Below are 25,243 nucleotides of genomic sequence, written 5' to 3'. Positions count from 1 at the left end.
TTGCTCCCTATTGTTTTACTCTGCAAAGTGTGTTCTCCGTGACTAAAACTTTCAAAAGTGGGTGCCTAAAGGAGGATATAAGAGTCTAAGTGTTTAAAATTTCTGATTTTCAGGAATCTAATTTTTGGAGTTTTTTTTTTTTTAAGTCTCAGCCCACATGCATTCTGTCATATCTGCCATTTTGTCCTAAATTTTCTATTTTAAAAAATTCCTGTTAGACCTGCTGCTAAAAGACAGACAAATTCTATACCCTTTTGTGCAAGGCTTGTTTCTAAATTTCAATCTGTTATATCTGTGCAAACCCTCAAGGCAATGAGGTTGCTCAGGTGCTTAATTTGGCCTACCAAAGGGATAACTGAGAAAAGAATCCAGAATGACTTCTGATCCAGGGTTAGTCTGTGGGGCTGGCATTTAGGATGGGTGGGAAGAAAAAAAAAAAAAAAAAAAAAAAACCACACTAAATGTGTTTATATAATTAAGGACTATCATAATGTATTCGTCCAAGGGAAGAGTTAACTTTCATAGGTCATGTTAGCCCTGGCATTTTTGACTACTTCACTTTGGATAGTGTTCTTCTAATACTTTTTTTTTTTTTTTCTTTAAATTAGAAACATGACAGCCACAGCACACAGAAAACGACCCTTTCCTCCAATGGGTTATATTGGAGTTCTGATGTGAATTTATAGTTGTGTAATTATTTATGGATTTGCTTTATTGTGTCACTTCAGATGGCTTTATCATTAATTTTTGGAGGGGGGTTTAAATCAAAGATCCTTAATTGTATTAGCTTAATACATTAGACAAAATAAGCTACACAAGGTGGTCTCAGGAGACAGCACTGAACATCAACAACCAGGGAAAATTTAGAAGCATGCAACAGCACTTCATTTCTTAGGAGTTAAGAAAATACCAGATTAGGTTCTGGTAAATGTACTCCAACATCCATATCATTACCCTCTTCTACCAAGCAGGCCAGTCTGCCACAAAAATTGTGGCCCTCTGAAGAAAATTATCATATTCCAGGAATTTGAGTGTGGCAGTTAAGTAGGAGGGTTTTTTGTTTTTTTAATAAAAACCAGGATAAGAGCTTTTTATATCAAGTTGCATTCCAGAGTATTTTTAAAGCATCCTAACAAACCTTGTAAAAACTCTTTGTGGATGAACTACAATGGATCTCTGGTTTGAATCCTACTACATAAGCAATAGTGCTCCATTTTGACACTTTAGCAAAACATGATCAGAGGGCTACTACATTACTGTACTGATTTGTTTTACAGTTTAAGTTTAGTATGAACCTTTCATCACTTGCTCTTGCAGGTAGTGCCACCACCAGTTTCTTGTCTGCCTGCTGGGTAACCCTTTGATCTGCCACTAGAAGGAGAAAGGAAGTGAGCTCTGTCCAGTTTACCCTTCACCTATCTTACAGTGAGGGACCAGCTTGAGGCACCTGGGAAGATTAGAGGAGCTGGTTCCACAGCTGGTTCCTCTCCCTTCCCAACTGGGAATCAAAGAATCACTCTTATAGAGGGCACACCCCAGTGGCAGCTCTGCAGCACAGAGATCAGAGGCAAGCTATGTCCAGAAACAATGAGAATAGCTTCTGTTCTCAAGGGTGGGGCTTACTCCTGTGTCCGGGAAGAGACCTTAAATAATTATTCTCACCCCTGACTCCAATATCTTTTAACAACTAGTGGACCCACATAGGCTAAAACTGACCTGATTCTAAAGTCTAACACAAAGAATAGGTCTATACTGCAATTAAAAACCCGTGGCCAGCTTACTAAGGCACATGGGGTTCAAGTTGTGGGGCAGTTTCATTGCAGTGTAGACTTATGGGCTGCAGCCCTGGTTCTGGAACACTCATCTCACAGGGTCCTAGAGCCCGGGCTCCAGCCTGAGTCCAGAAATCTACACTGTAATGAAACAGGCCCACAGCCAGAATCAGCTGGCATAGGCCAGCTGCAGGTTTTTAATTATGTTTTAGACATACCCAAAGACCACTACCCTTCAAGACTGTGCTCCAGTAACATCACTGCACATATGCCAGCAAGAGCATTGTTTTCCTATTAACTTCCTCATGTATGTTTATCCAAAGTACTGCTAAGCACAAATCTATATTTCAGCACGGTTTTCTTCTAGTGTGAATTGATTAACAGCATGCACAATTCATTGTAATCAGAAGGTTTATAAGGGAAAGGCTCTGCCACAAGAGACTACAGTTTTAATTAACAGTATTTGTCATGAAGCTGTTTTCCAGCTTATGAATTCTTACCAACTAATGTGAATGGAGCAGTGTTCTTTAATCTCATCTGGCAGTTCACCTGTCGTCCCATTTTCCTTTTTGAACTTCTCTGGCAAGCTACCAGTTGAGCAATTCGCACAGTCTCAGCGCAAGCAACACCATGGCAAGTGATCTGCTCAAGGGGGGAGAAAATGGGCACAGGGAAATAATCAGGTCCAAACTTTCTGTACTCCATGGAAGAAGTTACACAATATTTCTTATATTTACTTAAATTCTATTATCCTTAAATTGTAGAAGTTCAACATTTATAGAAAGACAACAGTGAGCTGTTCGTACTTTTGATGCCTAAGACATTTACTAGATCCCACACCCTCCCAGGAACTGCCTCTCCTTCCATGACCTGGATTAGGAACTCTGACAAACCAGCAAACGACTGCTGGGAGACCCCAGGGTCAGGTTGCTGCAGACAGGACGTGGAGCCTTTCCAGCACAGGGTCCTACACTACAGAATATCCTATCCTCCTTTGGTAGGATAAGTCCAACTAAACGTTGCCAAGTTTACAACATGCAGCAAAGTTCTCTTTGCAAACAGAAACTAATGACTAGAAAATGGAAAAAGTACTGAAATGGTATGCTCCTCTATGCAGACACATTATCCTACAAGTCTGGAAAACATCTACCCCAATTCAGGTATGTGAAAAAGTAAGTAAGTAGAACAAAAAACTACCATGAAGACAGAAATTGCTGTACATGGTCTTTTAGAGGGGTGTGTGTGTGTGTGTGAGACACACACAGTTTGAGAAATAATGAGACACACTCATTCAGTGAATGAGGCTGCTGTCTTCCAACTGGGGCTGTCATTTCAGTAATACTTTAAAAGGCCCAATTTACCACTGTCACAGTTAAGGGCAACTGCACCTGTATTTCCCCTTCTGGGGTTCACCAAAAGCACCTCCTCTTGGCTTCTGGATCCTCAGCTGTCACTTCTTTTGGGCAGAGACCCATCTCTCTCCCCATCTTGACGGGGGCTTTTCCAGGCTGCTCAGTTCCCTCCCTATACTGTGATATCCCAGCAAGCCAGACTGCCTAAACAGATGAGTAGCTGCACTTGGCCTCCTCTCCAAAGGCTTATGAACAGTGTAACTGCCAGCAGTTACCACACAGCTCCTTCTAAGTGAGCACATTGAGTCTTAAGGTGAAAACATTCCAAAGAAAACATTAAAAACAATCAGTGTTTCTATATGCATGCTAAAAGCTTACCTGAGATCACTCATTAAGTCTTATGGAGCCTCAGTAGGTCAAAGTCCTTCCAGAAAGGTTCGACCCCCCCAAACCCCTGGACAAAAGGTCCTGTCCATTTGCTGGATCAGAGAGAAGGCCCTGAATCAGTTTAAACTCAGGCTATTTACCCAAAAGTTCTCTTTATCTGCTGGTCTCTGGAAAATCCACTGAAAAGTGTTACAACCTAAGTAAATGTGCCCAATCATATCACCCTGTTCTTAGTTTCTGGACAGCTGTGGTCTTCCTCCCCCATACAGTCCCTGACCCACAATACCTAAGCTTAATAAAGTAAGATAGCCTAAAGATATTGCAGGAAATTGCCATATTATCTAAACAGACTCAGAACAAGACTAAGCCATAAGGTAAAAGATTACGACACTGGTGCTCCCACTATCGCTAGCACTTGTGGGAAACGCTGTTGCTAGACCAAGAGCATGAGATCTCCCTAAAATCTTCAGCACAAAGCTAGAGACCCGCAAGCCTTACAATGACAGTTTGTCAGTTTGACCGTGTGCTTGCTTGCTTGTTTGAAAAGTGTGAATTGGGAGTGCTTTGTTCCAGGTGGGCCTTGAGTGGGCCTGACTGGTATATAAGGGCAGTCAGCAGCGAACCAGCTGAGCGGCGAACAGCAGAGGCTAACAGAGGGAGTTTGCCTGGGGAGAGCTCACTGAGGCTTTCATCTGCAGGTTTCGCTGAGTAGTTCCTGCAACAGCTGAGGAAACTCTTAAGAGGACGGTGATATGGAAGGTGAGTGTTCAGTTGTTGTAACCTGCACAGGTTGTGCCATGTTTGTCTTTCTTCCACAGGACAGAAGCGACTTTCTGTACAAAGTGCAAGCTGGTCTCCATACTGGAAGAGAAGGTTCGAGGTCTGGAGAAACGAGTATCGACTCTGCATTGCATAAGGGAAAAAGAAGATTTCCTGGACAGACGTCAGGAGATGCTTCTACGGCCACAGTGATCTGAAGATTCAGAGCAGGCGCAGAAGGATGGTGGAGAAGTTTGGCAGCATGTGACCTCCAGAAGGAGAAAGGAGCGTCCACGTACCAGCAATGGAGATACAGGTGAGCAATCGTTTCCATGTTCTCTCTACAGGTATTAACTGTAAAGTGGACTAGATGACACATCTGAAGGAAGGGAGCAGACGGAGACTCCACCGATTGGAAGGCAAAAGATGCACTGTCCTAGGGATGAGGGTTCCACAACCACCACTCCCAAGAGAAGGAGGAGGGTGGTGGGAGACTCCCTACTCAAGGGGACTGAATCATCTATCTGCCGCCCCGACCAGGAAAACCGAGAAGTCTGCTGCTTGCCAGGAGTTAGGATACATGATGTGACAGAGACTGCCGCGACTCATCAAGCCCTCAGATCGCTACCCCTTCCTGCTTCTCCACGTGGAAACCAATGATACTGCCAAGAATGACCTTGAGCGGATCACTGCAGACTACGTGGCTCTGGGAAGAAGGATAAAGGAGTTTGAGGTGCAAGTGGTGTTCTTGTCCATCCTCCCTGTGCAAGGAAAAGGCCTGGGTAGAGACTGTCGACTCGTGGAAGTCAACGAATGGCTACGCAGGTGGTGTCGGAGAGAAGGCTTTGGATTCTTCGACCATGGGATGGTGTTCCAGGAAGGAGGAGTGCTAGGCAGAGATGGGCTCCACCTAACGAAGAGAAGGAAGAGCATCTTCGCAAGCAGGCTGGCTAACCTAGTGAGGAGGGCTTTAAACTAGGTTCACCAGGGGAAGGAGACCAAAGCCCTGAGGTAAGTGGGGAAATGGGATCCTGGGAGGAAGCAAGAGCAGGAGAGTGCAAGAGGGGAGGACTCCTGTCTCCTACCACGAAAGAGGGACAATCGATGAGTTATCTTATCTTAAGTGCCTATACACAAATGCAAGAAGCCTGGGAAACAAGCAGGGAGAACTGGACGTCCTGGCACAGTCAGGGAACTATGATGTGATTGGAATAACAAAGACTTGGTGGGATAACTCACATGACTGGAGTACTGTCATGGATGGATATAAACTGTTCAGGAAGGATAGGCAGGGCAGAAAAGGTGGGGGAGTTGCATTGTATGTAAGAGAGGAGTATGACTGCTCAGAGCTCCGGTATGAAACTGCAGAAAAACCTGCGAGTCTCTGGATAAAGTTGAAGTGTGAGCAACAAGGGTGATGTCGTGGTCGGAGTCTGCTATAGACCAACAGACCAGGAGGATGAGGTGGACGAGGCTTTCTTCCTGCAACAAACAGAAGTTGCTAGATTGCAGGCCCTGGTTCTCATGGGAGTCTTTAATCACCCTGATATCTGCTGGGAGAGCAATACAGTGGTGCACAGAAAATCCAGGAAGTTTTTGGAAAGTGTAGGGGGACAATTTCCTGGTGCAAGTGCTGGAGAAACCAACTAGGGGCAGAGCTTTTCTTGACCTGCTGCTCACAAACAGGGAACAATTAGTAGGGGGAGCAAAAGTGGAAGGGAACCTGGGAGGCAGTGACCATGAGATGGTAGAGTTCAGGATCCGGACACAAGGAAGAAAGGAGAGCAGCAGAATACAGACCCTGGACTTCAGAAAAGCAGACTTTGACTCCCTCAGGGAACAGATGGGCAGGATCCTCTGGGAGAACAACATGAAGGGAAAAGGGGTCCAGGAGAGCTGGCTGAATTTTAAAGAATCCTTACTGCGGTTGCAGGAACAAACCATCCCAACGTGTAGAAAGAACAGTAAATATGGCAGGCGATCAGCTTGGCTTAACAGTGAAATCCTTGCTGACCTTAAACACAAAAAAGAAGCTTACAAGAAGTGGAAGATTGGACAAATGACCAGGGAGGAGTATAAAAATATCGCTCAGGCATGCAAGAGTGAAATCAGGAAGGCCAAATCGCACTTGGAGTTGCAGCTAGCAAGAGATGTTAAGAGTAACAAGAAAGGTTTCTTCGGGTATGTTAGCAACAAGAAGAAAGTCAAGGGAAGTGTGGGCCCCTTACTGAATGAGGGAGGCAACCTAATGACAGAGGATGTGGAAAAAGCTAATGTACTCAATGCTTTTTTTGCCTCTGTCTTCACAAACAAGGTCAGCTCCCAGACTGCTGGACTGGGCAGCATAGTATGGGGAGGAGGTGACCAGCCCTCTGTGGAGAAAGAAGTGGTTCAGGACTATTTAGAAAAACTGGATGAGCACAAATCCATGGGGCCGGATGCGCTGCATCCTAGGGTGCTAAAGGAGTTGGCGGATGTGATTGTGGAGCCATTGGCCATCGTCTTTGAAAACTCATGGCGATCGAGGGAGGTCCCGGATGACTGGAAAAAGGCTAATGTAGTGCCCATCTTTAAAAAAGGGAAGAAGGAGGATCCGGGGAACTACAGGCCAGTCAGCCTCACCTCAGTCCCTGGAAAAATCATGGAGCAGGTCCTCAAGAAATCAATTCTGAAGCACTTAGAGGAGAGGAAAGTGATCAGGAACAGTCACCATGGATTCACCAAGGGGAAGTCGTGCCTGACTAACCTAATTGGCTTCTATGATGAGATAACTGGCTCTGTGGATGAGGGGAAAGCAGTGGATGTGTTATTCCTTGACTTTAGCAAAGCTAAAGTCCACCTTACAGTCTCCCACAGTATTCTTGCCGCCAAGTTAAAGAAGTATGGGCTGGATGAATGGACTGTAAGGTGGATAGAAAGCTGGCTAGATCGTCGGGCTCAACGGGTAGTGATCAACGGCTCCATGTCTAGTTGGCAGCCGGTTTCAAGCAGAGTGCCCCAAGGGTCGGTCCTGGGGCCAGTTTTGTTTAATATCTTTATTAATGATCTGGAGGATGGTGTGGACTGCACTCTCAGCAAGTTTGCAGATGACACTAAACTGGGAGGCGGAGTAGATACGCTGGAGGGTAGGGATCAGATACAGAGGGACCTAGACAAATTAGAGGATTGGGCAAAAAAAACCTGGTGAGGTTCAACAAGGACAAGTGCAGAGTCCTGCACTTAGGAAGGAAGAATCCTATGCACTGCTACAGACCAGGGACCGAATGGGTAGGTAGCAGTTCTGCAGAAAAGGACCTAGGGGTCACAGTGGACGAGAAGCTGGATATAAGTCAACAGTGTGCTCTTGTTGCCAAGAAGGCTAATGGCATTTTGGGCTGTATAAGTAGGGGCATTGCCAGCCGATCAAGGAACACGATCGTTCCCCTTTATTCGACATTGGTGAGGCCTCATCTGGAGTACTGTGTCCAGTTTTGGGCCCCACACTCCAATATTTCCACATCCTTCTTGTAAAGACTCCAGCGGAGGGCAACAAAAATGATTAGGGGTCTGGAGCACATGACTTATGAGGATAGGCTGAGGGAACTGGGATTGTTTAGTCTCCAGAAGAGAAGAATGAGGGGGGATTTGATAGCTGCTTTCAACTACCTGAGGGGGGGTTCCAAAGAGGATGGAGCTCAGCTGTTCTCAGTGGTGGCAGATGACAGAACAAGGAGCAATGGTCTCAAGTTGCAGTGGGGGAGGTCTAGGTTGGATATTAGGAAACACCATTTCACTAGGAGGGTGGTGAAGCACTGGAATGCTTTACCTAGGGAGGTGGTGCAATCTCCTTCCTTGGAGGTTTTTAAGGCCCGGCTTGACAAAGCCCTGGCTGGAATGATTTAGTTGGGAATTGGTCCTGCTTTGGGCAGGGGGTTGGATTAGATGACCTCCTGAGGTCCCTTCCAACCCTGATATTCTATTCTATGATTCTATGATCTAATGAATTCCAAAGCCAGTTTAACAAGCAACTTGAGAAAAGCCACCAACTGTATAAATTTATTACAATTCCAATGCCATTGTTATGAACCTTTTCTTACCTCACCCATTTTATTAATTTCTATTTTGACAACTCCTGGAACAGTCTTCAAGTATTCTTCCAGCGTAGCATGTCCTAGCTGTTTGAAAGGGATCCAATCCCCAGTCAAGGATTTGTACTCCGCCTGCAGTTGTGGCAAGGGTATTCCATTTTTATTGGACTGGAGAACAGCTCGAAGCATCTTTGCAACTAGGTCAGATTCTGGCATCTTTATCTGTAACCAAAAATAAGCATTTACATAATGTGAATATTTCTCGGATTCTTGCTCTCCTTGCCCACTGATTCACATATGTCGTATGCTAACATGAGTGAAGAAAAAAGACCACCAATAATGGAAACCCTGACTTTGGAGACTAAAACATCTAAACAGAAGCAAAACCAAATACTAGCATGTTGTGGCTTCCACTTAACAGACCGGTGAAAGAACAGCAATGCAAAATAACCAAAGAAACAAAATGGATACGTATGAACACCATTGGTGGATCAGCTCAGAGGTTATGCAGGTCATTCCAAACAAATACCAATAAAACCTTACATCATCAGGGCTTTTATTTATGCCATACACTTTGGAAAAATAATATTTTTGGAGGACAAAATGTTTTAAAAGCATATTGTAATATTTTGTATGATTCCCAGACAAAATTATGTTAAAATTGAGTTATGTTTGAAAGTAGATATCAGTAATTTAAGGTAAAATACATTACAGGGGTGAAATAAGCATTTATTAACACAGGAAATTCAGAATTAAGGGTAAATGTAAAAAATTCAAACATGTTAGGATATGGAAATGCCCAGTTAGGGCACCCAGGGCAGCCTTATCTCCATTCTGTATTGACGCCATACAATAACCATAGGATTATGATTAAGGCATTATAGTGTTTGTGATCCCAGTTTGGATTAATCTAATGTTTTTTTAAAAGTAAGTCTATTTCTCCCCCTCACCCCCCCAGTGTCACTGCAGTGCAGCGTTAGGTGCGGAAAGGCACAGTTAAGGCTGTTCTGGTGCCCTATCAGTCATCAACATAAGTCTGCCCCATTCATGTGATTTGAAGCTGCTGAGCAGCCTTGTGTTGATTAGGAAGGCATCATACAAAGCCAATATTCCAATCACACACCAAAGATAAAAAGGGGGCATCCAGGTAGTGCTTCTCTTCATCTCTGTCACAGGTGGTGAGACAGTTTCTGCAAACACAAGCACCCAAATACTACCGATACTAATGCCAGGCAGTGAATGCTGATAGGCAGCAGAGCACACTGCAACACAAGTGTTGATCCACTGAGAACACCAATACTAAGGCAGGGCCCTGAAGGGCTGCCAAAATAACTCACTCCTCAACAGGTGTATAGCTAAAAGATGCTGAAGTACCAAGAACATTGGAATGGAAGCAGACACCAAAGCACAAGACACAGATATAGACAGATGCAGCTGAGCATCAAACAAGCCACACCTCAAGAAAGGTATGCTAAATGGCGTGGACTTAACTGAAAGGAAGAGACTTACTAAAAAAGGATCCCCAATGGCTTTGAAGCAATTGAGAGAGAAGAGCCGGAGCAATGACTTGCAGAGGCACAGCTCCTGCAGAACTTCTTTGCTGTACATAGTCAAAAGGAAGCTTCTGACCAGTTTCTTAAGGCAGCAATTAAGCTGAGTGTCATGTGACCATGACCAGTGGGCCAACCTCCATCCTGTTCCCACTGCAGTTGGGGGCGAAAACTCTTTACAAATTGTGCAGTTCTGCCACTCTCCAGTTAAGAAGCGGAGCCCAGGAGTGGCAATCCTAGCGGATATCTTTAAAGAAGCAATATTACAGGGGAAGTTGTGATGTACTCAATTGCCAACAACTGTTCTCAAAATAAAAATGTAGCTAGCTAGTTTTGCCATACAAGCTCATGTTTCTATGTTAAACCCCAACCTGCAAGTACATAACACTATGCAATATACCATCTCATATTGTTCTTCAAATTTAGTGGGCTAAATGGACACTCTCTATTATGCTAACTTTTAATCCTGCTCCTAGAGATAAGAGAGTCTCTCCCTCAGGGCTTGTCTACACTACTGAATGGGGTTGAGCTAAGATACACAACTTCAGCTACATGAATAGTGTAGCTGACGTCGACGTACTTAAATCTACTTACAGCGGTGTCTTTACTGCAGTAAGTCGACAGCTGATGCTCTCCCGTTGACTCTGCTTGTGCTTCTTGTTCTGGTGGAGTACCGAGTCGACAGGAGAGCGCTCAGTGGTCAATTTATCGCATCTATGTGATAATCGACCCACGCTGGATCAATTGCTGCCCACCGATTGGGCAAGTAGTGTAGACAAGCCCTCAGAAGCAATCTCATAGGGCAACATTGTGCTCCAGAACAACTGATTAGGTATACATTTAACAGCTTAATAATGGAAAGCTCACAAAAATGATGTGGGCAACGTAGCCAATCATCAGTTCGTAACTATTGTCCAACCCATTCTCTTTTCAAACTTGTTGGTGAATGTACTCTTCAGAAAACTATTTGCCATGTTTCAAAGTACTGGGGGAAAAGAACTGTGGTTTTTGTTTCTCTCTCTTTCCCCACCCAAAAAAAAGAAGAGTATTTATCCTCACAGAACTCAAGCCAGCTGAATGGATTCTCTACAAAACACAAACAATACCACTTCTAGGAAGAGACTAATAATTAGTAAGTTTCAGATCAAAAAAGTGTCTCTTGTAAAGATGAGCATGTGGAACCAGAGATGAATGGAAACTTCTGAAGCTAACCATCCAAGTTTTTTCCCCTAAACCAGCATTTTATGTCCTGATGTTTTTGAAAAAACTTATTCAGATTTAAGGTTTTCTGCTCCCCAGCTGTTTCCCACTCTGTTCATATACAGCTGAATAAAGCAGCACATTTCCAGAATGCAGCACTGTAAGTAAAATGTGTATCTCATGCATTGAGGTGTCCAGCTACAAGGTTGTTCATCTCCTCAAAAGGAGCTTGTTACCCACACAAGATCTAAGAAATGTAAAAGGTGCATAAGCAACTACAGAAGCCCTACTTTGCTGGTCAGACTTTAGACCAGGGGTCTCAAACTCAAATGACCACGGGGGCCACATGAGGACTAGTGCATTGACCCAAGGGCTGCATCACTGACACCCCCCCCCTCACTGCCTCTGGCCCTGCCCCCACTCCACCCCTTCCATTAGGCCCCGCCCCTGCCCCACCTCTTCCCACCCCTACCCCATTCCAACCCCTTCCCCGAAGTCCCCACCCTAACGCTGCCCCTAGGGGGTGCAGAAAGGGTGCAGGCAGGTGGTTGGGGTGCAGGGTGTGGCAGGGAGGGAGTTGTGGTGCAGAAGGGGTGTGGGATGTGGCAGGGGGCTCAGAGCAGGGAGTTGAGGTGTAGGTGGTGTGCAGGGAGCAGGAGGGGGCTCAAGGCAGGGAGTTGGTGTGTGGGGTGCAAGAGGGTGAGGGGTGCGGCAGGGGGACGGGGTGCAAGATGCAGCAGGTGGCTCAGGGCAGGGAATTGGGGTGTGGGATGTGGCAGGGGGCTCAGGGCAGGGGGTTGGGTGCAGAGTGTGAGCTCCAGCCCGGCGCTACTTACCTAGAGCGGTTCCGGGGTGGCAGCGGCGCGCACCGGGGGCCAGGGCAGGCTCCCTGCCTGCCCTCGCTCCATGCCGCTCTGCTCCAGGAAGCGGATGGAACCCTGTCCCTGCAGCCCCTGGGGGAGGGGGAGGAGCCATCTGCCTCCTTCCCCCTCCCCCCCACGGCCCGAAGGGGCGTGCTGCCAGCTGCTTCAGAGAGCAGCGCGGGGCGCGCAACACCAAGGGGGCAATCCCGCGGGTAGGCGACGGGAGCTTGGCGGGCCACATGCAAGAGCCCCGCGTGTTTGAGACCCCTGCTTTAGGCTAAGAGTCCTCACTACAGTCTACCTGTGGCTGGTCCATGTCAGCTGACTCAAGCTCTAGGGACTGAGGCTAAGGGGCTGTTTAATTGAGATGTAGATATTTGGAGGGGCAGTCCCAGAGCTCGGGCTCTAGCCCGAGTGTCTACAGTACAGTTAAACAACGCCTTAGCCTGAACCCCACAAGCCCAAGTCAGCTGACACAGGCTAGCCACGTAGACATACATTGAGAACTTGTCCTCCCCATTCCATACTCTCATATCTATCTTTATACTGCCCGTGCTGAAGATAAAAGGGAAACTTAGACCCCACCATGTTTGGTGAGCTCCAATTTCAAGAACCCTAAGATGTTTATATGAAGACCAAACTTACCAAGCACTTCACCGGCCTGGGCTGCATTTCATGAGTTTTCCCTCAGAGTACTTGTAGTCTAAGTGGTCGGTCAGACTCTCATCTGATTAGGGCTCATCCAGTTCACAAACAAAATGACTGAAGACAGCAATCTCAACTGTAACCTATTTTTTGTAACTGCAGCTCGGGAGAAGATAATTAAATACATCCATACTAAAACAGATAACTGGTTATATAAATCAAAACTTGGGATTACCACAATTTGACATAGTCCTTAACACTCAGCTCACACAACCAATCCAACAGAAGGGTTCAGTATTTTACGACTAGGGCTGTTTTTGTCACGGAAGTCACAGATTCCATAACTTCCCACAACATCCGTGACTTCTGCAGTAGCCAGTGCAGCTGACCCCAGGGCCGCCCAAACAGCTGGCTCCAGGGCCAGCTGCTCAGGTGGCCTGTGGACAGCCACACCGGCAACCCCAGGGCCAGCTGCACCGGCCGCCACTCAGACCAGCCCCCAACAGCTGGCCCCAGGGACTGCCTGAGTAGCGGTCAGTCCCCAGGGTGGCCCCCGGCAGCTGGTGCCACTGGCCTCTGATCCCCCACACACATCCTAGCAGCAGCCTGTGCTCACTCCCAGCAGTGCTCCCCCCAGCCTCAGCTCCCCCCCAAAGATTTAGTCAGGGGTATTTATAATCTAAATCATGGACAGGTCACAGACAGTGAATTTTTGTTTACTGCCCATGACCCATCCATGACTTTTACTAAAAATACCCAGTGACTAAATCTGCCTTATTTATGATCCAGTCACATTTCCACTGAAGTCAAGGGTAGTAAGATTTTCAGTGGAATGGTACCAGGCTTTAAACCAGGGGAGGGCAAACTACGGCCTGCGGGCCAGATCCAGCCCGTCAGGGCTTTCAATCTGGCCTGCGGGATTGCCAGCCCCATGGCGTAGTGGGGCTAAGGCAGGCTCCCTGCCTGCTCCCACCCTGCGCCACTCCCAGAAGCAGCCAGCACCACGTCCCTGTGGCCCCCAGGGGAGAAGGGGTCAGATGGCTTTGTGCATTGCCCTCGCCTGCAGGCACTGCCCCCCTCAGCTCCCATTGGCCAGGAACCGCAGAGAATGGGAGCTTTCGGGGTGGTACCCTCAGGAGACAGCAGCACGCAGCGAGCCGCCTGCCCCACCATACCCCCAGGAGCCACTTCCGCACATGTTGGCCACTTCCAGGAGTGACGCAGGGCCAGGGCAGGCAGGGAGCCTGCCTTAGCCCCGCTGTGCCCCATTGCCAGCCAAGCCAGAGCCCACACCCTGAACTCCTCCTGCACCCCACACCCTAACCCCATTCTGAGTCCCCTAGCCCCCTGCCTTGCCCCAACCTGACCCCCCTCCTGTATCCCACACCCCAACTCTTTGCCTGGGGCCCCTTCCTGCACACCACACCTCCTCCCACCAACCACGCTCCTTCCCACACCTCAAACCCCCTGCCCCAGCCCTACATTCATGGCCTTGCATACAATTTCTCAACCCAGATGTGGCCCGTACACATATTACAGACACACAAAATTAACTCACAGAGCTGCATGGAAGGATCCTGGGGAGATGTACAGGCTTACACTTTTTTATTTTGTGTACTGAAAGCTAAACTTTTTAAAACTTTTGTATGGGGAAAAAAGCAGGTATTAAAGACATATGCAGTTTTGGGAGAAAGCCATGGGATGAATAGGTACTGTTGATTTAGACTTTTCAGCTATGACTGTTTTGTTATACAGGAAAAATTAAGATTGTTTGGATGTTCCTTGCTGAGAATTTTTCGGTTTAATGAGGATGTGTGTGCATGAACTGATTGTCGAGGTAAGTCAGAATTGTTTATGGATCTTCACTTTGTAATTTCCAAGCTTTTAAATGTATAGAGTTTGTCTTAAGCCTAAGGACAAGTTTAATGATGCTCCTGAATTGCATTTAGCAGCCTTAACTGGAATAGTTATGCTATTTCACGTCTGTGGTTCTGTTTTTATAAAACATTAAGTAGGTAATCAACAAAAGGGGTAGGGGAAAAAAAAAAAAAAAAAAAAAAAAAAAAAACCACACAGGATTTTTTGGGGAAAGGGTGGGATCTTGCAATTTTTTTCCCCCAGCTCCATAGTTGATCAAAGCAATATGGAAAACTTATGAATTAGTTACTTTTCCCATTTTTAGTTCATATTCCAATAGACTAAACTTCCAAATTTCAACCAGCTCTATCATTTATTTTGAATTATATTAAAAATGTAGCTAAAATGGAAGTAGAAACCAACAAAACCCTATATAAATGATATGATATATATGGCATTTGTTATCTGCTGTTTCATCCAGTAAATCCAGATGGCAAATGTTACAACACAAGTAGAAAATTACTACAAACGTTAACTTTGGGGGTGAGGGGGGGAGAAGAGAACCACACAACCCACCACATTAATAAAGTTTGAATTTAGCCTTATTTTAGATGATTCCAAAATAACTTCAGGAATTTGCTAGAAGAATAAAGAAGAATCACAAAAAAGTATTTACAGCCCTGTCATCTAAGAAACTATCTAACTCAGATTTGCTTGACATTTTCATACAATTCATTCTGTACTCGATAACAGCTGTAATTTTGAGGAGGACACCATAATATTCACACACAAATTTGTGTTCATTTGTGCACATTCTAAGAATAGAGCCACAATGGCACCACAAAAAAAATATAACAGATGTCATCATTTTGAAGTTCCTGCTCATGTCAATCAAGCATTTTTCCCAAAATCATTGTACCATTTACAACAGATTTGTTAATCATTATGCTTTTGTAGTTGACCTGTCTGCACTTCTAAGAGTAGTTAGTGGTGTCATTGAAGCCAAGAACACAGTAGAACTGAAAAAAAATTAGACATATGGATAAGAACTCCTCTAACTGCTGCTTGGGAAGCATAAGCTGCTGCAACAGATAAAAGATGCAAATGATCTTTTTAGGGAGGCCTCAGTGTTGCCATCAAGAGAGTTGTTCAAGGTTTAATCTTCATAAATTATCTTCTGGTTATCCTGGAGACTCTTGAATTCTCCATGATCACCTCAGAGTCTGATGATCAGCAGAGCTGGAGCATCCATATGGACCTACTTGGGGCTGTATTTTGGCCAATCACTGTCAATCATTTCTTGTATGTGAGGATGTCCAGGCCTCACATGTGATGTGATAGGAGATTGACTAGAAGGAGTCCCTAGGTAACAGTGGTCTCTCTTTCAGCATCTGTGCTGTTCTGGAGTTGAACATTATCGGGGCTTCCCTTTAGAATAAGAGGCAGGGGTAAAAAGAAGGGAAGAGAGAAAGTGGCTGTTAAAGTAGGAGTATTTCTAAAACTTTCACAGAGAGGGGGCTCAAGGCAGGGGATTGGGGTGCAGGAGGGTCTAGCCCCACGCTGCTCCCAGAAGTGGCTCCTGGGGGTGTGGTGGGGCAGGCAGCTCTGCAATGCGCTGCCCTCACCTGTTGGTACCATCCCCAAAGCTCCCATTGGCCGCAGTTCCCCATTCCTGGCCAATGGGAGCTGCGGGGGGCAGTGCCTGTGGATGAGGGCAGCGCACAGAACACCCCCCCCACACACACACTGGGCCGGAGGGACGTGGTGCCGGCCGCTGCGCCACAGGGCTGGCAATCCCACAGGCCGGATTGAAAGCCCTGACAGCCTGCATCTGGCCTGTGGGCCGTAGTTTGCTCTCCCTGGAGTTAGAGGTTAATATGAAAGCTGAAGTGCCATTCCAGTCCCCATCCAACAACCCAAGAAAAATACTCTTAAGGATCCCTGCATCCTCCTCCCCTGCAGTTATCTGAGAGGTTGGATAGGGGGAAGAGAGAACAGAGTTCTTGTCAGGGTGTTGAACCGGGGCAGTACCCCCCCCCCCCCCCCCCCCAATATCTTTTTAGTAGCCACCTAGTAAATACCTGGTAAGTTAAACCAGGCTCTTCTGAATTACAGGCTTCAAGATCTTTTATATAGCCTAGCTCAGCTCCATTAGATACCAAGCACGGGCATATATTAGTCTTTGTTTTAGTGTGGGGGGGCTGGGGAGACAAAAGGCAGGAATAGAATCTCAGCTTGTCCATTAAAGTTCACCTACACTTCTTTTTTTAAAATACACACCAGCTATGTGGTTATTCCCCAGACGTTACTTAACCAATGTCACAAGGATTCCACTGCATTAAGTTCTTCAAGTTAGAGAAATAATGAGTTTAAACTATTATATATGCCTTTGCCAGAAAAGGATCTTAGATTTTACTATTCAGACCACATGATTCCTTTTCTAAATGATACAAAAGAGAAATATAATCTTAGGAAGAGATTTAATGTTTACAGTTGCTATGAAGATCTAGATTCTTCTTGTCCTGAGAGCCATTTAATATTTTGTGTAATTAACATCACTGACAGTCTTTCAATGTTATAGTTGTTAAAGAGGAAAAACACCCAGGAGGATTAGCTAACTATTGGCTGGACTATCTGATTTCGCTGGGGATTTTCGGCATCTCACAGTTATGCGGTGTGCATACGACACACACCCCCAGGTACCGGGAGGGGATGAGCAGGTTAGAGCTGGAACAAGGGAAGAGGGGAAGATGTCACACAGTTATGCGGTGTGCATACGACACACACACGGGTACCGGGAGGGGATGGGCAGGTTAGTGCTGGAGCAGGGGAAGAGTGGAAGATGTACACAGTTATGTGGTGTGCATAGGACGGACACACACAGACACACCCAGGTACCGGGAGGCAGAGCCGGCTTTAGACAGATTTCCCCGAATTGGGCCCCGCGCCTAAGAGCCCCCCCCTCCCCCCCCCAGCTGTGCTGCTCTCAGGGAAGTAGCAGCTGTTGCTGCTAGGCAACCAGAGATGCTGGCCGGCAGAAGGCTGAGGCAGAGGGGAGGGGGGGGGGGGAGAAGGAGAGAGAGAAGGCACATGTGCTTTGCAGCCTTTACCTCCCCTCCCCCCGGCACTCACATGGAGGAATGGAGGAGATGCTGAGGGGGCTTCCGTCCAGTGGGAGACAGGAATCTCTGAAGTGTGGACTTCACTCACCTGAGCAGCTGCTGGGGCTTCGGTTGGTGAGTGTTTGACCCCGTGATTCCCCATAGGTTTGTAATATTGGGTTGGTTTTGTGGTTTTCGGTGGTGTTGCTGTTTGAGGGTGAGTTTGTGCCTGCCTGTGTCTGTTTCAAAACTAAACTTGGGATCATGTAACCCAATAAACCCAGGAAGAAAGCCCCGAGCGTGTACTTAGTGCTGTAAATTCCAGGTGAGGGGGGGGGGTTTGGACGAGGAAATCAAATAAGTCAAGAGGGGAGAATAAGAAAGGTCTGCAACAGGCAGGCTGAGACTTTTATCTCCCTCTCCTCCCACCCCCGAGAGAGGGGAAACTGAGGCATGGAGTGATCCGATTCCCCTCCCCAAATTATTTTGCAAAGGAGGGGGATGGGGGCTCCTATCCAAACCAGTTCCCTTCCCATCAACTCTGCTTCCAGACCACTGTAGGGGCTGAATATTTCCATTAAACTCTGGCTCCTTCGTTTGCCCTGCAACAATAAAATAGGCGGGGGGGGGGAGGAATAGCCCCCCCCCCCCCCAAGCTGTGTGGACATTAAGGTTTTTGGAGGGGGGGCGGGGCACACAATAATATTCCGGATCAATCAAACGCCCAGCTCAGCTTTCTAGCCATCCAGCAGCTCTAGGGCAGGGAAGGAAGGTGCTCTTGGTGCAGAGTGGTCACAAATCAGAGATTAATTTAGCCGGGGGGGGGGGGGGGGGGGGGGGGTGTATCCAGTTGAAATCCCGCCTGATGCAGCCACACAGAATCGCTGGCAGAGGCCAGGAGTGGAAGCAGGTGGCCCGGGGGTGGGGGGGACATTTGTCCTCGGTCCTGGGCTCTGGGATGGACTAGGCTGGGTGGTGGGTTCAGTCTAGTCTTCCATCCTGTTGCTCTCGCTGGGGTTTGTGCTTTTCATCTGGCTCCACCGAAAAGATCAAACAAGCCCAGTAGAAAAGGGGGGGTGAGAGAGGCGGGAAGGGTTTTGTAAGGGGTTAAAGTGACCCATCAACGAAAGAGTAAAACCAGAGTTTGACTGGTTTCCCCCCATCCACCACTCCTGCAAACACTGGGCAAGGGGCAGCACCATCCCCCACGGAGGCAATGGTGAGGGGCAGCAGGGGAGGAAGGAAGCCACATGTGAGGGCAGTTCCCTCCCCCTCCCGGCCCCCACCACCCCCAAACTCTGTCCCAGAGCCTGCACCCACCCCTCCGCACTCCCTCCCAGAGCCTGCACCCCTCCACCCACCCTGCACCTCACCCCATGCCCCAGCCTGGAGCCTGCACCCAGCACCCAAATTCCGTCCCACTCAGCCCTGGGCAAAGCTCTCCTTGGTCTGGCTCCCAACCCCTCTCCAAGGGTTGCAGCTTTCTGGAAGTGCCTGCCTTCCACACCTTCCTCATTCACACCTCATTCATTCAACAGGGCAATTGATTACAAAGTGGGGGGAAGATCTTATTCTACTTCTAGCAAAAAGACATTTTTCTTTTACCTTAATTATACTACCTTAGGGGCCCGCTATAACATATTAGCGAAGTTCAATACAAAGTCACATAAAAAAGTTATACAAAAATACATAATGCAGAGATTTATCTACAATTGTATTGACCGACTGCTGTGTGCAGTAATATAGTGACCCCTGGGTCTTTGAATGAGGCTTTATACTTGGGAGGGGCAATCGGCAAGTTGGGGCGAGCGGGTGGGCAAGCGGCAGGTAGGCAAAGAGGCGAGCAGTGAGCCAGCAGAGGTTCTAGGGGCGGACATGGGGGTTTCTGGCAGGAGAGTTAACCTGCATTTACAAAACACTCCGAATTAAAAAAAACACTCTGTGCTCTTAAACCATATTTTTTTCTTATTTTAAGTTTTGAAAATTCAGACACTAGTTCTTTTAGATCCAGTTTTCCAGGTATTTCATGCTCTATTGACATTGTGACAAGTCCAACAAGTCTCTCTTGCATCATTGTTGAACGCAGATATGTTTTTATCAATTTTAACTTTGAGAAGCTACAATGCAGGAAGACCAATTAAACAATTTGGCAATCATGTCAATTGAATGCAAAGTAATGAAGAGCTTAGAGTTAGGCAATATACTGAAAGATTTTGTCAAACAAAAAGCAAGGAAGATAAAGTTTTAAAAACATATAGGTGAGGTGTACAAAACAGTTCCTCTTAATGAACGTGATATTTATATGATGCAATGTATGTAATATATAATTATTATTTATATAGTCATGGAAAGTAAATAATACATGGAAGAAATGAAAGTTTTTTTTTTTTTTTTTTTTTTTTTAAAGTCCTCCCTGTCGGGGCCCCGCCGAAACTGTTTGAATTGGGCCCCGCACTTCCTGAAGCCAGCCCTGCCGGGAGGGTATGGGCAGGTTGGAGCTGGAGCAGGGGAACAGGGAAAGATGTCACACAGTTATGTGGTGTGCACAGGACAGACACACACAGACACACACCCAGGTACCGGGAGGGGATGGGCAGGTTGGAGCTGGAGCAGGGGAACAGGGAAAGATGTCACACAGTTATGCGGTGTGCACAGGACAGACACACACAGACACACACCCAGGTACCGGGAGGGGATGGGCAGGTTGGAGCTGGAGCAGGGGAACAGGGAAAGATGTCACACAGTTATGTGGTGTGCACAGGACAGACACACACAGACACACACCCAGGTACCGGGAGGGGATGGGCAGGGTGGGGCTGGAGCAGGGGCAGAGTGGAAGATGTCACACAGTTATGCGGTGTGCACAGGACACACACAGACACACACCCAGGTACCGGGAGGGGATGGGCAGGGTGGGGCTGGAGCAGGGGCAGAGTGGAAGATGTCACACAGTTATGCGGTGTGCACAGGACACACACACAGACACACCCAGGTACCGGGAGGGGATGGGCAGGGTGGGGCTGGAGCAGGGGCAGAGTGGAAGGTGTCACACAGTTGTGCGGTGCGCACAGGACACACACAGACACACACCCAGGTACCGGGAGGGGATGGGCAGGGTGGGGCTGGAGCAGGGGCAGAGTGGAAGGTGTCACACAGTTGTGCGGTGTGCACAGGACACACACACAGACACACACCCAGGTACCGGGAGGGGATGGGCAGGGTGGGGCTGGAGCAGGGGCAGAGTGGAAGGTGTCACACAGTTGTGCGGTGTGCACAGGACACACACACAGACACACACCCAGGTACCGGGAGGGGATGGGCAGGGTGGGGCTGGAGCAGGGGCAGAGTGGAAGGTGTCACACAGTTGTGCGGTGCGCACAGGACACACACCCAGGTACCGGGAGGGGATGGGCAGGGTGGGGCTGGAGCAGGGGCAGAGTGGAAGGTGTCACACAGTTGTGCGGTGCGCACAGGACACACACACACACACACACACCCAGGTACCGGGAGGGGATGGGCAGGGTGGGGCGGGAGCAGGGGCAGAGTGGAAGGTGTCACACAGTTGTGCGGTGCGCACAGGACACACACACACAGACACACTCAGGTACCGAGAGGGGAGGGGCAGGGTGGGGCTGGAGCAGGGGCAGAGTGGAAGGTGTCACACAGTTGTGCGGTGCGCACAGGACACACACACACACAGACACACACAGGTACCGGGAGGGGAGGGGCAGGGTGGGGCGGGAGCAGGGGCAGAGTGGAAGGTGTCACACAGTTGTGCGGTGCGCACAGGACACACACAGACACACACCCAGGTATCGGGAGGGGATGGGCAGGGTGGGGCTGGAGCAGGGGCAGAGTGGAAGATGTCACACAGTTGTGCAGTGCGCACAGGACACACACAGACACACACCCAGGTACCGGGAGGGGAGGGGCAGGGTGGTGCTGGAGCAGGGGCAGAGTGGAAGGTGTCACACAGTTGTGCGGTGCGCACAGGACACACACACACAGACACACACCCAGGTACCGGGAGGGGAGGGGCAGGGTGGGGCTGGAGCAGGGGCAGAGTGGAAGGTGTCACACAGTTGTGCGGTGCGCACAGGACACACACACACACACACCCAGGTACCGGGAGGGGAGGGGCAGGGTGGGGCTGGAGCAGGGGCAGAGTGGAAGGTGTCACACAGTTGTGCGGTGCGCACAGGACACACACACACACACAGACACACCCAGGTACCGGGAGGGGATGGGCAGGGTGGGGCGGGAGCAGGGGCAGAGTGGAAGGTGTCACACAGTTGTGCGGTGCGCACAGGACACACACACAGACACACACCCAGGTACCGGGAGGGGATGGGCAGGGTGGGGCGGGAGCAGGGGCAGAGTGGAAGGTGTCACACAGTTGTGCGGTGCGCACAGGACACACACAGACACACACCCAGGTACCGGGAGGGGAGGGGCAGGGTGGGGCGGGAGCAGGGGCAGAGTGGAAGGTGTCACACAGTTGTGCGGTGCGCACAGGACACACACACACACACAGACACACACCCAGGTACCGGGAGGGGATGGGCAGGGTGGGGCTGGAGCAGGGGCAGAGTGGAAGGTGTCACACAGTTGTGCGGTGCGCACAGGACACACACAGACAGCGGGAGGCACAGGGGAGGGGCTGTCACACAGATTTAGAGAACGGGGACGCCCCCGCCCCCTGACAGACCCCAGCCAGGCTGGAGGGACGCCGGCCAATCCCGCTGCGGGCCGGGCCAGAGGAGGCGGCCGGGAGGCCACGGACACGTTACCGCGCCGCGCCCCTGCCAGAGGGCTCCGGAGACCCCCGCCCTCCCCAGAGCCGGGTCCCGCACCGCGCCGCCCGCCCGTGACTCACCCCCTGGCCCGCCGCGGGGCTCCTCACACCTCAGCCGCTGCGCTGGGATCCCGGCCTTTTAACGCCGCCCCCGGCCCCGCCCCGCGCATGCGTGGCCTGGCCCCGACCCCACAGCCTCCTGCCCGGGCGCTGCCCCCACGTGACTGGGACGAGCCTGTGCTGCGGCCCCTGCGCCCGTCACGAGAGTCGGCGCGTGCGCGCGGGGAGTGCCCGGCCCCGTCTCTTCGGGCAGGAACGGAAAGCGAAAGGGCTCCGTGCTCGTAGCCTGCCAGGCCGGTTCAGGGGCCGCTCGAGCGCCGCAGCCTCGGCCCCACTTCCCTTCCGCCTGGCGCCCAGGAGCCCCTCAGCGCGCAGGCTCACGGCGCGCCAGGCACGTTCGGCTGCTGAGACCCCTGGGGGCTCAGGGTCCCGCCCCCCAACACCGAGCGAGAGACACTGCCTGCCCCGGGCACTGGGAACCCCGCGCACGCAGCAGCTGCGAGTTGGGGACATGGGAGCTGGAGTCCGCTAAACTCCTCTATGCGGATCAGGAAACGTGTGCGTGGGGAACCGTTTTCAATCCCTCCTGCACTGGGCTGGAGTCGCACCCGATTTACAGGGGAACGGCTGGTTAGCAACAGCCTGCGGCTGCTCTCCCGAGTTCAGGGCAGTAAACGTGGTTCTGACCTTTCTGGAGCTCACACAAGCAGGTTCTTCCACTCTGGAAACAGGCGAAATCTCCTGCCCCTTCCTTGCTCCGGGTTTTCTTCAGACAAACCCTGCTAGTGTCGCACCCTGTTCTTAAAGGCACAGCTCCCACTAACCAAAGTGCAAACACTAGAAGTAAAACCAGTATCAGCCCTTCGGCCTTTCCAACCAGGACCGGCACCAGGCACCCAAGCACATGCTTGGGGAGGCACCTGGTAAGGGGCGGCGGCGGGGGGCGGGGCGCTTTTTTTGCTGCTTGGGGCAGCAAAAAAGTTAGAGCCGGCCCTGTTTCCAACATCTTTTTTTTTTAAGTGTAGTCACTCAAACTGGACATAGCTGTGCCCTTACCATTGCTGGGTGCCTCCCTAATCCTATTCAGCAATCTTCTGCGGATACAGAAGGCTGCTCAGCCACTTCAAAACATAAGGAGCTCATCATGTTCAAGTGATTAACCTTAATGCCCCTAACCTCCTTTGCAGAGTCCCTGCTTTCCAGGAGCCAGCCAGTCCCCCGCTCTATTGCATCCTACACTCTTTGTTCCTTGCATTTGACTATATTAAAACACTTGTTCAAATCAGTCCATCTTACCAAACCAGATTGCTTTGTATAACTGACCTGTCCTTTATTTCCCACTTCAGCAATTTGAGTGTCATTTGGAAATGTGAGCAATGATTTTATATTTTCTTTCTACTCATTAATAAAGATATTGAATAGTATTATTTACAATAAAAATCATGAAAGTTGGCAACACTATTTAAAGTATACTTGAAATATATTGACAATATATAATGATAATTCCTCCTTTGTAAAAAAAAAAAAAAAAAAAAAGACAGGTTTAACCTTCCAGTAAAAAACAGCTCTGCAACTTTTAAAACTTTTGTCTTGACCTGAGGGACAAGTTTTTAATGTGGTGAACGTTGTGTCATCAGGATTATTATTGCAATGCAACATCATGACACGAGTTATTGTATAACTTCAGTGGGTTGCAAGCAGGAAGTATAAAAGATGGTTATTTTAAAGGGACTTCTCGCTTCCTGCAGGACCTTGCTGTAGAATGCAGAACAGATTAGACTATTATGAGATGAGACTAGACTATTATGGATTTTCGGGGAGGGTAGTGTACACATAGGGTTTAAAAGTATTGTGCATTTTCATTGTTAAAAATAATAACTTTAAGCAATATGGTAAATAGAAAAATGAAACAGGAAGTTCCCCTTGTTAAACATACCTGGTTGATACGGGCAGGGGCTGGGGTGGAAACAAAGAAAGCTTGATAAAGGATAGCACACTGATATACGATGTTAATATTTAAACTTATAATTGTATGCCTTTTGCATTTATTTTCTAGCAATCTAAACTGAATATTTCTAACATGCCTCTCACCAAAGGATCATTTTGGAGTCCTGTTCTCTAATCTTTGCTGTAAGTGACAAATGTGAGAAATAACTATTAGAAAAGACTAAAACATTGAAGGGTTTTTTAAAAGAAAGTTCCACTTCCAAAGCATCGGCCATGTGATGATTTGTTGTAACAAACTGAATACATATCGACAAGTTTCAGAGTAACAGCCGTGTTAGTCTGTATCCGCAAAAAGAAGAACAGGAGTACTTGTGGCACCTTATTAGTTAGTCTCTAAGGTGCCACAAGTACTCCTGTTCTTCTTTTTGTGAATACATATCGTATAACACTGTCCTCTAGTGGCAAAATGAATTCATGACAACCTCTCTTTTAAAACCTTTAAACTTTTTTCTATCCTATATTTACCATCACCATCTGGTCACTAATCTAGCTACAAACATCATTTTCCCAACTTTATAGTACATTTGTTAGCAGTTTTACTTTTTTTCATAGCAATACAGTACAACATTGTTTTTATATACCATTTTTATACAAAGCATTATATTTAAGTGAGAGGATTAATAAAAAGAGAGCAATTTACAGAGTTGGGTACAGTGCTTTCAGAGAGGAAGAAAGGGAACATGACAGATTGGAACTGATAACTTGATGATGTTTGTGGCAGGTTTTAAGGCAAGTTTTTACTTAACAAAAAGTAATTTATAAAGTAAGTACAGCACTAATGCCACTAGAATGACCACATGTCCCAATTTTATAGGGACAGTCCCGATA

At 48.2% G+C, this 25,243-nt stretch overlaps 1 protein-coding gene across 3 annotated transcripts in view; it reads right to left on the bottom strand.

The window, feature by feature from the left end:
* Nucleotides 1–23,229, bottom strand: part of TDRD7 (tudor domain containing 7) — a 125,285-nt gene extending 102,056 nt beyond the window's left edge. Inside the window, exons 1-3 of one of the 3 annotated variants that reach the window (XM_054032097.1) lie at nt 23,096–23,229; nt 8,347–8,559; nt 2,273–2,414 (exon numbers count right to left, since the gene is read on the bottom strand). In XM_054032097.1, the coding sequence (XP_053888072.1) occupies nt 2,273–2,414; nt 8,347–8,553 (349 nt within the window). In that variant the 5' untranslated portion in view covers nt 8,554–8,559; nt 23,096–23,229. Of the gene's footprint in view, nt 1–2,272; nt 2,415–8,346; nt 8,560–12,595; nt 13,077–22,429; nt 22,504–23,095 lie in introns of those variants that run through there. The other 2 variants (XM_054032096.1, XM_054032095.1) reach the window with 2 other exon arrangements.
* Nucleotides 23,230–25,243: the final 2,014 nt, after the last annotated feature.

This window comes from Malaclemys terrapin, chromosome 6 (genome assembly GCF_027887155.1).
Source record: "Malaclemys terrapin pileata isolate rMalTer1 chromosome 6, rMalTer1.hap1, whole genome shotgun sequence".
Lineage (NCBI taxonomy): Eukaryota > Metazoa > Chordata > Testudines > Emydidae > Malaclemys > Malaclemys terrapin.
Note: the sequence above shows the minus strand (reverse complement) of the source record. Positions and strands in the feature narration are given on the sequence as shown.